Below are 13,442 nucleotides of genomic sequence, written 5' to 3' on the forward strand. Positions count from 1 at the left end.
GACAACTGGACTGTCTTAGTCTCTACACATTAGGCCCCCATTTAGGCCCCATTTTATCCCCTTCTGTCTGATGATCTGTGAGGTGGAAATAATGAACACTTCCTTGATTTACTGTACAGGCCTGTAGTGTAGACTTAGCTGAGTTTATTGACTGACTCTTGGATCCCAGGCTCTGTGGTAGGCGTGGGGAGGGCACTGAAATACTGAATACCATCATCTTCGAAGTGTTTATGCCAACTTCACATTTTCTATTCTTCTTCCAGAATCTGCTGGAGCAGCAACCACTGAGGCCCCCTCGCCTCCAAAGACGCCCAGCCTCCTGCCCCCGCTGGGCTTATCACAGTCAGGGCCACCAGGGCCGCTCCCCAGCCCTTCCTTAGACTCCAAACCCCCGAACACTTTGCTGGGGCTGATCCCTGCTCCATCCACAGTACCAGCCACTGACACCAAGTCACCTCCAACCCTTCAGACAGAGACGGCTACCAAACCCCAAGCTACATCTGCCCTGTCTCCTGCCCCCAAGCAAAGCTTCCTGTTTGGAACACGGAGCACCTCACCTTCCAGCCCTGCCGCCCCTGCCGCATCTTCAGCATCTCCCATGTTCAAGCCCATTTTCACGGCCCTACCCAAGAGTGAGAAGGAAGGCCCAACACCGCCTGGCCCTTCAGTCACAGCCACAGCACCCTCCAGCTCCTCCCTCCCCACGACCACCAGCACCACAGCCCCGACCTTCCAGCCTGTCTTTAGCAGCATGGGGCCACCTGCATCTGTGCCCTTGCCTGCTCCCTTCAAGCAGACAACTGCTCCCGCCACTGCTCCCACCACAACTGCCCCGGTCTTCACTGGCCTGGCCACCGCCACCTCTGCTGTGGCTCCCGTCACCTCCGCCAGTCCATCCGCAGACTCTGCTTCGAAGCCTGCGTTTGGCTTTGGCATAAACAGTGTCAGCAGCAGCAGTGTGAGCACCACAACCAGCACCGCCAGTGCCGCCTCACAGCCTTTCCTCTTCGGGGCGCCCCAGGCCTCTGCTGCCAGCTTCACCCCGGCCATGGGCTCCATATTCCAGTTTGGCAAACCTCCTGCCCTGCCCACAACCACCGCAGTCACCACCTTCAGCCAGTCCCTGCCCACTGCCGTGCCAACGACCACCAGCAGCAGCGCTGCCGGCTTTAGTGGTTTCGGCAGCACCCTCACCACCTCCTCCCCGGCCACCAGCAGCCAGCCTGCTCTGACGTTCAGTAACACGAGCACCCCCACGTTCAACATTCCCTTTGGGTCAAGCGCCAAGTCCCCGCTCCCATCATATCCAGGAGCCAACCCCCAGCCCACATTTGGGGCCGCTGAGGGGCAGCCACTGGGGGCCGCCAAGCCAGCCCTTGCCCCCAGCTTTGGCAGCTCTTTCACTTTTGGAAACTCTGCAGCCCCGGCCCCGGCTGCTGCACCCACACCTGCACCTGCATCCACGATCAAGATCGTGCCTGCGCACGTGCCTACGCCCATTCATCCTACCTTTGGCGGTGCCATGCACTCAGCGTTTGGGTTGAAAGCCACGGCTTCGGCCTTTGGCACTCCCACCAGCTCACAGCCCGCCTTTGGCGGCTCCACTGCTGTCTTCTCCTTCGGTGCAGCCACCAGCACTGGCTTTGGAGCCACCACCCAGACCGCCAGCAGCGGGAGCAGCAGCTCGGTGTTCGGCAGCACAACACCATCACCCTTCACGTTTGGGGGTTCGGCAGCCCCCGCTGGCAGTGGGAGCTTTGGGATCAATGTGGCCACCCCAGGCTCCAGCACCACCTCCGGAGCTTTCAGCTTTGGAGCAGGACAGAGTGGGAGCACAGCCACCTCCACCCCCTTCGCGGGGGGCTTAGGTCAGAACGCCCTGGGCACCACCAGTCAGAGCACACCGTTTGCCTTCAACGTGGGCAGCACACCTGAGAGCAAACCTGTGTTTGGAGGTAAGGAGGGGCGTGGACTTGGGCTGCCGGGCTGGACACTGAAAAGCTGTGCCCGCGAAGCCTGCATTCTCGGGGAGTTTATGCTGTGGCAGTGAAAAGACAGGCAATGAATATAGAACTCAGTGAAATGCCAGGGCACGATACATGTTTTGCTAACGTAATAATGACTGGAGGAGCCGTTGTGGATTTAACTGGTCAAAGAAGGCCCTTCTGAGTAATTAACAATTGTAAGCTGAAGGTTGGGTGTAGTGGCTCACGCTTGTAATCCCAACATTTTGGGAGGCCAGGAAGTGTGGATCACTTGAGGCCAGGAGTTCAAGACCAGCCTGGGCAACTTGGTGAAACCCTATCTCTACTAAAAATACCAAAAAATTAGCTGGGCATGGTGGTACCCACCTGTAATCCCAGCTACTCAGGAGGCTGAGGCACAAGAATGGTTTGAACCCAGGAGTTGGAGGTTGCAGTGAGCCAAGATCATGCCACTGTACTCCGGCCTGGGTGACAGAGCAAGACTCTGTCTCAAAAAACAAAACGTAAGCTGAGTATAGGGGTAGGGCGGGGCTGGGCACAAGTGGACATGCCTTTCAGGCCCAGGATGGCGCATGCAAAGGCCCAGAGGCAGAAATATGTTTGGTGTGTTGAAGAGCAGAACAAAGACAAGCATGGCAGGAGGGCAGGAGCAGCAGCAGTGGTGTGGAAGGAGGCCAAGAGGCGAGGATTGTTTGTGGCCAGGATTGGGTGTTTGGGTCTTAAGTGCTCAGGAAAACCATTGCAGAATCAGGCAGGATACAGTGATGGTTCCTCCCGTGTGGAAGATGAATGTAGATCCCATGGCTTCTGTTTTCTTCGTGAAGTAGGAGAGAAAATCTGGGAGAGAGAGGGTCGGGATAAAGTGTATAAAAAAGAGGTCTTTTGAAATAGTCATTTTGGACAGTGGGGGAAAGGAACATCATATTAAAAAGTGTAATCAGTTTCCAGGCAGTTTGTGGGCTGGAGAATTGTGATCGTGAAGTTAAAGTGAGGCCAGTTAGCATGGCGTGTGTTTCCCAGTGACACTGTGGGTGTAGACCTAAGGTCAGTGGACAGCTGGTGCCACCCGGCCGTGGAGACCCCAGCAAGCACAGCAGGAGGGGCAGCGGGTCACTGCCCCGATGCAGCTCGGGGTGCAGGAGTGGAGAGCGGGTGAAGTCAGCTGCAGGAGGGGTGGTGCTTGCAGGAGATTTGGGAGCCGGAGCAGTTGTGGTGACAGTGTGACCGCAGGAGTGGTGGCAGGGGTCGGAGAGAGGAGGTCATGGGGGTGGCAAGGTCGAGGGGCTGAGAGGATCATCAGCCTCACAGGGCGAAGTCACCATGAGTGGTGATGGGGAGGAAACCAGTGAGCCAAGGGTCCTCTGAATCGGAGTGACCTGGCAGTTGACATGAGGACATGGCAGATTAAAGTGATCTGAACTTGAGTTACGGTATTTAGGGAAGGAAGAGAAACAGTGTGGAAGCAGCGTGGGAGCACAGGGAGCCTCCCCTCGCCCAGGCCGGAGGCCAAGCCCTGAGAGCAGCCATCCCTGCAGAGGGGCTGCCAGAGAGGGCATCGGGCAGGCAGCCAGAGCCAGTCAGGGCAAGGCCGGGGAAGGGAGGGTACCATGGGGCATCACAAAAGATGAGGGGTGGACAAACCAGGCTTCAGAGGGGAGGGGACAGGGGCTAGGGGGAAAAGGCCTGAACAGAAGAGGTAGCCAACTCGGGTACGTTAGGAGGCGGGGGCCCCAGAGTACTCCCCTTTGCAGCGATGGTCAGGAGGCCCACGAGGTGGCTGCGGGGCAGGGGGGCTTTTTCTCTGCCCTGGCATGGCCGTTAGCGGGTGGGAGAAGCAGGCTGAGCTGGGGCCCCAGGCATGAAGACTCGGTTGTCTGGCTTAGTTGCTGATGGAGGAGTGCCCCAGGAGCAGGAGTGGGGCTGAGGGTCCTGTGGGAAGTGCCCTGCGGAGCACAGGCTCCTGCCCGGCTCCTCGCCTGCCTCCGCCCTCTGCTCACTGGCCAGCTCTCTGCTCTTCATTCCAGGCACCGCCACCTCCACCTTTGGTCAGAACACCCCTGCGCCTGGAGTGGGCACATCAGGCAGCAGCCTCTCCTTTGGGGCATCCTCAGCACCCGCCCAAGGATTTGTTGGTGTTGGACCGTTTGGTAAGCAGCAAGCCGCCCTGTGGCCCTGCTCGTCTGTCTGAGGAGGGGTTGGGCGGGGTGGCAGGCTCCTGGCCCTCTGAGGCCCCATGAAGATCAGGTTCAGCACAGGAAGGACATTTCGGGTTAGGAGTCCAGCACAGCCCAGGGATGGGAGTTGGATGGCAGAGATCAGAGAGGAGCTGCCCGGGGCGGAAGTTTGCCTCCCATGGGAAGCCGGGTAACAATGGATGCGTGGGCCTTGCTCTGAGACTCTCTGGGAGTTTGCGTTTCAGGAGGCTCCTCCCATACAGTGTTGCTGACGCAGCAGGAAGGCCCTATTGAGGCACCCTGTGTTTTGTTACTGGCCTGGCCTTCCAGAGGTTCGGGCACCCAGAGCCAGAGTCTCAGGTAGCAGCTGCCCTGATGAGGTCTTGTTGAATCTTTCCAGGATCGGCAGCCCCTTCGTTTTCCATTGGTGCGGGATCCAAGACCCCAGGGGCTCGACAGCGACTGCAGGCCCGAAGGCAGCACACCCGCAAAAAATAGCCTTTGTCCCCTGTCCCTGTTCCCCCCACCCCTTCCCTAAATCTGGACTTTGGCACCTGCTAGGAAGAGCCTTGGACCCTTCCAGTTGCATAAAGCAAACCTACCCCAGATCTCTGGCTTCAGCCGCCAGGGGGTAGTGGCAGCCCTGGGGCCCCTTCCCTTCTGGAGGAAGCACAAGCCTCAGGGATGGGGAAGCAGGATGCAGAGGGCCAAAGCCCGGGACCTCTACTTGAACCGTTCCACTGGGGAGGCTGGAGAACTAAGGAAACACCTGTACATAGTGTCCGCTGCCCTGACTCCCGCTTAGCACGCCCTTAGGCAGGCGCCCCTTCTACCTTTCCCCGAGAGCCATCGTTGCTGGAGGGTGCAGGGTCCAGCCCGCCTGGTGTGCTGGTATGCACCTGATGGGATTTGGGAAATGGGTTATCCCTAAAGCTTTATCTTGCTTGGCTTAACTGTGAGAAGTGGTTCTCTTTCTCTGGTCCCTTCTGGGGACTGTTTCCCCATTTTCTTGCTGCTGTGTCCCTCACCGGTTCCTTGCAGGATTCCTTCCTTTTTAAATGCCCCTGAATCTAGCTTTGCCTTGGAGACCCCAGTGGGTGCTGCTCCTGCCGTTTTCTTCCTGCCAAGTCTGAGTCAATGTCATCTCCAACCCTCTGCCAGTTTGGCCCCTCAAAGCTTGGTGGCTCAAGACTGTTAGCCTGGCAGAGCCAGGGGCGAGATACCTTGCTCCAGGAGGGAGAAGCTCTTGGAGCAGGCAGGATGCCCACCGCTGCTTCAGCTGCCTCCTCGCCCAGCTACCCTTTGGCCCCATTGGGCCCTCGTCTGCCTCTCCAGGATCGTATGTTTCAAGCCTTGTCCTGTGTTCCTTTGTCTGACGCTCCGTGTATTGCTCTTTGAATCGAGTTTGGAGGAAGAATTGAGTTGTATGAGTGGCGGCATGTTGGTAGTGCCGGACTTCCTGTTTCAAGTTTTCTGGGGCCTCGCTAATTGAATGTGGAAAGTAGCACCACTTGATGGCTACAAGTGCTGACTCCTGAATTTTCCAATGGTGTTCTGACTTCAAGGGCTGGCAGCCTCGGAGAATGGGCCCGGGGGGGGGCGGGAAGCAAAGACCTCTTCCCTCTGCTGTTTCTGTCCCACTTACCTGACCTCACTGGAGGCTACATCACCCAAAGTAGATGTTAGAAAACCTTAATTAATGAACCACATTTTTAAAATCCTATTTTTCCCAAACAGGGCCTTCTGCAGCCCATCCTTTCCTTCCTTCCTTCTGAAACCACATACCCCAGGCCCAAGCGCCTTGCTGCCACGCCCAACCTCTTTGGGAGAAGTATGAATGCGTGTGTCTAAATTAAAAGAAAAAAATATTTAAACGTTTTTTAACAAAAATTTATTTTTGTATTTAAGCTAAATTGCCTTTTAAATTCCTTCAAGCTTGGTTCATTGAGGTGGTTAAGTAAAGTATAAATGGTATTAACTAGGAATTAGCTGTATAGTTAAGTTATGCCTGTGCAAAGAAGAGGCTCAAATGCTGTCCCCAGCAGCTTTCCTGGGGGACTAGAGCTCCTTCTGGCCACGTTATATGAAATGTAATTCTTATTTTATAAATAATGTGATGTAAATGTAACCAGTGCCCCCTCCCCGATGTGACTGAGGGTGAGTGTTCGGTGGCGGGGCTGCTCTTTCCCACCCCTCAGAACAGCTCTGATCCTTGTTAATACCTGGCTGCGTGTGCAGCTGAGTAATAAGTGAAGTGAACCTCAAGCTTAAATACCTGTTAGGATTGGAGGGTCGGGGTGGGCCCGGGCCTGGGCCTAGCAATCAAGCTTCTACCTGTACCTTACGTAAGGTAGACCCTCCTAGTGTCAGTACCTGAGCTAGTTTACCTCAGTTCCGCAGGCAGGACAGCCGGTCCGGGAACCCTGAGTGAGTGTGAGTGTGGATGTGTACAGTACGCGCACTGGATGGCAGCGGGAGGCTGGGACTTTCCATTACAAATAGAGACTTCATTCCTGTTGAGTCTGGTTGGAATTTTAGTATGAATGTGAGATTTTTCTCCTGCTTGTGTCTTTAAGAATAAAAAACTGTGATCTATCATAGAGTACGTTCTGCTTTTTATTTCTGCAGGCAACACTTTGCTCACCAGCAAGAACACAGCCTGAGGAAGGGACCCAATACCCTTTCAAAACCCAAAGTGCTGCCTGCGGTGAGGGCCCAGGGTCCTCCACGGAGAGGACAGGCGTCTTCCTTTCCCACCAGGAAGGAGTCAGCCCGGAGCCTCTGCTATGTGCAAGGCGGTGTGCAAGCACCGGCTGCGGCTTTTTGCTGTCTCTTCTTTCTCTTTGGGGCTGGGCTGGGTGTGCATTCTGGTGCTGATGCTTCAGCCTGTGAGGCTGAGCTAGAGAAGTGTAGATGTTAGATGTGCCGGTGCCATCCTGCGTCTCCCAAGCACACCCCCCACTCACTCACCTTGGCGCCTTGACCCGTTCAATTATGGCAACAAAGAAGCCACCGCTGAGCGTGGTCTCAGGGGAGGCCCGGAGGCAGTGCTCGGCACCCGGGAACGTGCTCAGGCCTCGGTGGGGCCAGGCAGGCAGGGCGGGAGCTAGCCTGCGAGAGAAACAGCCCCAATGCTGGGTAAGAGAGCAGCTCACCCCGTCCCCCCAACCACGACCCTGGCACACACCCTGTACCTGAAGGCGCCGGGGTTCTGATGCAGCGCATCTCGCACCACGTCTTCATTCTCCTCCTGGCAGAGGGAGCACGTGGAGTAGACAAGCCGCTGCAGGGAAGGGAAAGTGAGCGCATGGCACAGGGCTCGCTGCTGGAACCCTGCCAGGGCATGCAGACGCGCCGGGCTCGGTTGTCCTGCCCCGGGCTCCTCCAGCTGTCTGTTCGGCATACCTAAGGAAAAGCGTGTCTCGGTTACACAGCTTCACGGGCTGCCTCAGTCTTGAAATCCTTGCTTCACAGAGTACTTTTGCCCCAGGGTCCCAAGCCCATTAGTGTCAGAACTAAGACCAAAACAAATGACTCACTCCAGGTCTAGGACCTGCGAGTCCCTAGGCCACGCTTTCTCGCCATCTCACCCGAGCCACTGCAAGAAGGATCCAGCAGGATGTAGTGGACCTCACGGTAGCGCGGGTCTGAGGGGGAGACCGCCAGGAAGTCCTCTTCAGCCAGCTCACAGCAGGAGACGCCAGCCCGGGCCAGCAACGTGGCCATGGATGCCAGCCGCTTGGCATCCAGGTCAAAGGCAAAGATCTTCCTAGGGCAAAGCGGGGGTGAGCTGAGCACGCGCGGAGCAGCTAAGGGCCTGTCACAGCCAACCAGAACATGCAGGTTAAGCCAGGACACACAATATTGAAACGGCCTACGTTTAAAGGGCCCAGGGTCAGAGGTAACTGGCCTGGGGTCTCTGCCCCAAGGGCTAAGGGATCCACATCTCGCACCTGCGGTGGGAGAAGCTTAACTTGGGGCGAATACCGTGAACTGTTTTGGTGCGGCAGGAAAGAGTTAAGCAAAAGTCATCCTTTCAGCCTTCATTACCCACTGAAACGCACAGAATCAAACCCCATGTCCTCCTCCTGCTCCTGACCGTGGCACTCACCCTTGGTTCTTGAGAAGAGCAGCCAAGTGACTGGTCTTATTGCCTGGGGCGGCACAGGCATCGATGACATGGGAGCCTGGCGGGGGGTCCAGCAGCATGGCTGGGAGACAGCTGGCCTGGCGAGCAGAGCACAGGGGTCAGCTGAACAGAGACCCCAGGATAGGCCCTTCCCATGCCTACACATTCTTCCCTTTTCAATTCCTCTTGCCTACCCTGTCCTGCAGAATGAGGTGTCCGGCCCGGTACAGTGGGTGTTCATGCAGATCTGTCTGGGCGGGAAACACCAGCAGCTCCGGCATCAAGGGGTCCAGGAGAAAATGCTTCCCCTTGAGGGCTCGTAAGTCGTCAAGGCTGTCAGGGAAGAAGAACCATTCATTCATCATTTCCTGAATTTCTCCCTGCCAGGCCCCACTTCAACGGTCCATTCACACAACAAATGCTACCACAGCTACGGAGAAATCAACAGGGTGATAAGGGAATCCGAGAATCCGCAGTTGAGGGAATGGGTTGTCAAGCCAGACTGATGGGTCAGGAGCCCCCTCTACTGTTTACCAGCAGTGGGAGCTTGGGCAAGTGATTCAATCTCAGGCCCCACTGGCATCTCTGTAAAATAGTAGGTGTGGGGATTCAATGAGCCAATATATCCAAGATACTTACTTGCCACAATTTAATACATGTTAGCTATTCCTGTTGAAGCATAACCTTGGAGAAAGGTTACTTTACAGGGGGGTGAGGGGATGGAGGGAGGTGAGAGCTGAGCTCATTCTTGATGGATGAGGAGTTAGTCATGTGAGGCGCTTAGATTAAAGCTACATTCACTATAACTCAGTAAAGGAGTCCCGCCCACTCTCCCCGACCCATGCAGAAATGGGCCTAGAGAGTCACATGTCTCAGTTCAGAAATCTATCCAAGTGGCAGAGCTAGAATTCAAATGCAAGCAGCCGTTCTCTGCTATTCCACCCAAGCAACATGGTAGAGGCAGAAGGAAGAGGATCTTACAAAGAGTGGGAGAAAGGGAGAGGAGCAGAGGCTGCTTCTCAGAGCCACCAAAGGACAAAACAAGATAGGTGTGAGCCCAGTGGAGGAGGCATGGGGCAGGGACCAGCCACTGTTGCTGGCACGCTGGTGCACGCAGCACTGTGGCAGATGGACCCAAAGAGAAGGCAGGAGGGACAGCACAGTGGAGCCAAGAAAGGGCTTAGCATGGCCAGGCACGGTGACTCACGCCTGTAATCCCAGCACTTTGGGAGGCTGAGGCGGGCAGATCACCTGAAGTCAGGAGCTCAAGACCAGCCTGACCAACATGGAGAAACCCCATCTCTACTAAAAATACAAAATTAGCCGGGCGTGGTGCTGCATCCCTGTAATCCCAGCTACTCAGGAGGCTGAGGCAGGAGAACTGCTTGAACCCAGGAAACAGAGATTGCCATGAGCCAAGATCGCGCCATTGCACTCCAGCCTGGGCAACAAGAGCGAAACTGTCTCAAAAAAAAAAAAAAAAAAAAAAAGAAAAGAAAGAAAGGGCTTAGCAGGGGAGTAACAGCATCAGATCTGGCTTTAGAGCTTCCTACACTCAACCTCAAGGAGGAAATTGCAGTGAGACAGTCTGGAAGCAGAGAGACCAGTCTGGGAAGTTCCTGTGGTCATCCTAATAAGAAATGAGTGCTTAACCTAGGCAGTGTCTGAGGGGCTGAAGAGAAAGGAGTGGAGGCCAGATGTGGTGGCTCACGCCTGTAATCCAAGCACTTTGGGAGGCCAAGGCGGGCAGATCACCTGAGTTCAGGAGTTTGAGACCAGCATGGCCAATGTGGTGAAACCTCATCTCCACTAAAAATACAAAAATTAGCTGGGCATGGTGGTGGGAGCCTCTAATTCCAGCTACTTGGGAGGCTGAGGCAGGAGCATCGCTTGAACCCGGGAGGCAGTGAGCCAAGATCATGCCACTGCACTCCAGCCTGGGTGACAGAGTGAGACTCAGTATAAAAAAAAGAGAGAAAGGAGTGGAGCTGAGAAAGATGCTCAAGGTGGAGGAGGAAATGATTGGAGGGAGGGGAAGGAAGCATCTAGGATGACTCAGTTTCTGGCTTGACCAAATGGGTGGAAGATGGTGACATCTGTTGATTTAACTGGGGATGCACTAGGTGTAAAGTCTGAGAGAAAAGATGATGAATGCAGCGACTGTAGCATCTGTGGTGCATTCGTATGAACCTGAGGAGGGAAGACTGCAAGAGGGAAGTCTACACTGGGCGGTGAGAATCACCAGGTGGGAGGCAGGAGTTAAAGCTAGAGAAAAAACGGAGAGATCGAGACGAATGTAGGATGGGGCTCCTAGGAGTTCGATGTTTAAGGGATGGGAGGAAGACAAACCTTGGAGATGGAGAAACTGCTAGAAAGGTAGGAAGAAAGCCCAGAGAGCAAAGCCACAACTATCCAACCACTTCTCTTCCCAGTACCCCAGACACCTCCCTAGATGAGGACAGCCAGGGCTCTAAGCTCTCACCTGGAAGCCCGACCCTGATAGGAGAAACCTTGTCTCTTGAAATAATCAACTACATCATCGGAGCAGGTCTTGAGAGCATTCACACGCACAAATCGAGGCAGCTGGGAGGCTAGGACACAATGAGCAGTGAGTAGGCAGGAGCAAAGTTCCCCGCCTCCCCCACCCCCCAACTCCTTCCAGCTCACCTGGACCAGGCCTGGATCCCACTTCCAACAGGTCCTCATTCCGGCTCACACCCCGATGAACCTTGAGCCGAGCCAACTCAGCCTTGAGCCTCGCCTGGTGGCGGCCCAACAGAGCCTTCCATCGGCCCCCACCACCTCGAAAGCCCTTTCCCAACAACAACTCATACACTAGCACCTGGGGATGAGGGAACAAAGACAAAAACGCCCTAAGCATGAAGCATGAATGCCTTAGAACTCTAATGGACCCCCGGCACTGGAATGGCTAAACAGATCACCTGACAGATACAGGTGGGGTACCTTACCCAAGATCACACCAGAAATTAACTACAGAACAGGATCGGAACCTGGCGTCTTGCTTCCCAGCCTTAGACCCTTTCTTCACCAATGTTCACCAGTAGACCTCTGCACCCAACTTCTTGCCAACATTCCCCTTTGGTGGGTTTGGGTTTTCTTTTTAGAATCGGGGTCTAGCTCTGTCGCCCAGGCTGAAGTGCAGTGGCCAGATCATAGCTCACTGCAGCTTCGAACTCCTGGGCTCAAGTGATCCTACCCACTCAGCCTCCGGAGCAGCTGAGACCACAGGTGCGCGCCGCCACGCCCGACTTCCTTACAGTCTCCGCCACTACCACTTTGTACTTCGGTTATTTAATCCTTCAAAACACTCAAAGTTAAAGCATTTTCATCCCATCTCAATTCGTAACCCAGGGAAGGTCTGCTCATACTCATTTCAGATGAGCGACTTGCTCCAGTCCCGCCGTGCACGGCAGCAGAGCTGAGACCACATGACAAAGCGTTGACCGTCGGGGTTCACTTCCCCGTCCGTCCCCTCCCCTCACCTTGGCCAGGTGCGGCCGCAGCTTCTTCTCCGCTCGGAGGAGGCCGGCGCTGGCGATCACGGCATCCAGCACAGCGGAGTAGCGCTGCGTTTCGCACACTAGCGCGTACAGCTGCTTCACGTTCTGTGTGGCCAAGGAAGACAAGCTGGGTCGGGGGCTCTGCCCGCCCTCTTCGCCAGGCCCCACCTCCCGACCCCACCCGGGCCCGTCCCACCCCACCCCGGGTTCCTCACCCCCTACCCTTACTTCTCGTGCCCGGGCCCGCTACCTGGAAGTTGCTGGAGTACACAAGCCCCTTGATGGAGCCCTGGCGGCTCTCCACGCCCGCCAGCACGCCTGCAGCTGCAGCATACAGCCCCATGTTCCTGCGCGCCTTTACGGCTCTGTGGCAAAACGCACCCGGCTCTGCGCCCGCCCGGACTTCCGGGGTCAAAAAGCACGACCTTCCGGGACCGGAAGTGCCGGTCGAAGTCCCGCTGCAAGGCGTGTGTGTGATCGCACACCTGCCGGGGTAGTGAATGCGACGCTGCAAGCCCGTTTCTCCACTTCTTCTCTAGTTCTTAAGTTTTTGGCAATCTGATGGGCAAATAACGGGATTTTACTGCTGTTTAACTGCAGTTACTGAGGTTAAATATCTTCACATGTGTATTGGTCATTATACATATATATATAAAACTTTTTTTTGACACAGAGTCTCACTCTGTTGCGCAGTGTCGCAATCTCGGCACACTGCAAGCTCCGCCTCCCGGGTTCAAGCAATTCTCCTGCCTCAGCCTCCCGAGTAGCTGGGACTACAGGCCCACGCCACCACACCTGGCTAATTTTTGTATTTTTAGTAGAGATGGGGGTTTCACCATGTTTGCCAGGCTGGCCTCGAACTCCTGACCTTAGGTGATCTGCCCACCCTGGCCTCCCAAAGTTCTGGGATTACAGGCGTGAGCCCCCGCGCTGGCCATAATTTTGTGTCTCCGTTTATTGTCTTATCTTCCTCTGCCATATGTCCTCCAATGGCTGTGTTCTCAGGGAGGCTTCTGTGTAATGGCAGAGAAGGTCCTAGCAACTCCAGGTCCACAATACCTGCCACTCACCCTGCACCAGTAACCACATTAGTCCCAGAGCCAAGCAAGAAAGCACATGGAGTATTTGGGTACCTGGAATGGGCCGGTTTGGCCAAATTAAGTGATGTAGGTATGATCCAGGCCTCAAAGCCACAATAACGTTTTTTGTTTTGTTTTGTTTTGTTTTGTTTTTGAGACGGAGTCTTGCTCTGTCGCCCAGGCTGGAGTGCAGTGGCGCAATCTCGGCTCACCGCAAGCTCCGCCTCCCGGGTTCACGCCATTCTCCTGCCTCAGCCTCTCCGAGTAGCTGGGACTACAGGTGCCCGCCACCACGCCCGGCTAATTTTTTTTTGTATTTTTAGTAGAGACGGGGTTTCACCGTGGTCTCGATCTCCTGACCTCGTGATCCGCCCGCCTCGGCCTCCCAAAGTGCTGGGATTACAAGCGTGAGCCACCGCGCCCGGCCGGTTTTTTTTTTTTTTTTTTTTTTTTTTTTGAGAAGGAGTCTCACTCTTTCACCCAGCTTGGAGTGCAGTGGCGCGATCTCGGCTCACTGCAGGCTCCGCCCCCCGGGGTTCACGCCATTCTCCTGC

The 13,442-nt window shown here is 55.4% G+C and overlaps 2 protein-coding genes across 7 annotated transcripts in view; one reads left to right on the forward strand and one right to left on the reverse strand.

Annotated features, from left to right (window-relative positions):
* POM121 (POM121 transmembrane nucleoporin) overlaps positions 1-6,757 on the forward strand; it is a 70,403-nt gene extending 63,646 nt beyond the window's left edge. For 3 of the 4 annotated variants that reach the window (XM_030796300.1, XM_030796301.1, XM_030796302.1), the window contains 3 exons: positions 264-1,955; positions 4,010-4,132; positions 4,560-6,757. In XM_030796300.1, the coding sequence (XP_030652160.1) occupies positions 264-1,955; positions 4,010-4,132; positions 4,560-4,657 (1,913 nt within the window). In that variant the 3' untranslated portion in view covers positions 4,658-6,757. The remainder of the gene's footprint in view (positions 1-263; positions 1,956-4,009; positions 4,133-4,559) is intronic. The other variant, XM_030796299.1, reaches the window with a different exon arrangement.
* Positions 6,753-12,188, reverse strand: NSUN5 (NOP2/Sun RNA methyltransferase 5). 3 transcript variants are annotated; one of them, XM_030796304.1, is made up of 10 exons: positions 12,060-12,188; positions 11,792-11,914; positions 10,956-11,130; positions 10,771-10,879; positions 8,483-8,621; positions 8,271-8,386; positions 7,750-7,928; positions 7,354-7,564; positions 7,130-7,270; positions 6,753-7,058 (listed from the first exon to the last, which is right to left on the reverse strand). In XM_030796304.1, the coding sequence occupies exons 1-10, from the start codon at positions 12,150-12,152 to the stop codon at positions 6,944-6,946; spliced, it is 1,401 nt and encodes a 466-aa protein (XP_030652164.1). In that variant the 5' UTR covers positions 12,153-12,188; the 3' UTR covers positions 6,753-6,943. The 3 variants fall into 3 exon arrangements, 2 of the variants coding, with proteins under 2 accessions (XP_030652164.1, XP_030652165.1); XR_004026419.1 differs by having other exon boundaries at positions 6,758-7,058; positions 7,750-7,924; XM_030796305.1 differs by having other exon boundaries at positions 6,758-7,270; positions 7,750-7,924.
* Between the last annotated feature and the right edge of the window lie 1,254 nt (positions 12,189-13,442).

The sequence above is a fragment of the Nomascus leucogenys genome, chromosome 17, assembly GCF_006542625.1.
Source record: "Nomascus leucogenys isolate Asia chromosome 17, Asia_NLE_v1, whole genome shotgun sequence".
Classification (NCBI taxonomy): Eukaryota; Metazoa; Chordata; class Mammalia; order Primates; family Hylobatidae; genus Nomascus; species Nomascus leucogenys.

Bases quoted from the DNA above. Each gene is read 5' to 3' on its own strand.
- NSUN5 (XM_030796304.1), bottom strand. From the start codon at position 12,152: ATGGGGCTGTATGCTGCAGCTGCAGGCGTGCTGGCGGGCGTGGAGAGC. The intron at 11,131-11,791 runs GTGAGGGGAGGG...CCTCATCCCCAG, and splicing joins TGCGGCCGCACCTGGCCAAG to GTGCTAGTGTATGAGTTGTT. The intron at 8,387-8,482 runs GTAGGCAAGAGG...TCTGCTCGCCAG, and splicing joins ACCTCATTCTGCAGGACAGG to GCCAGCTGTCTCCCAGCCAT.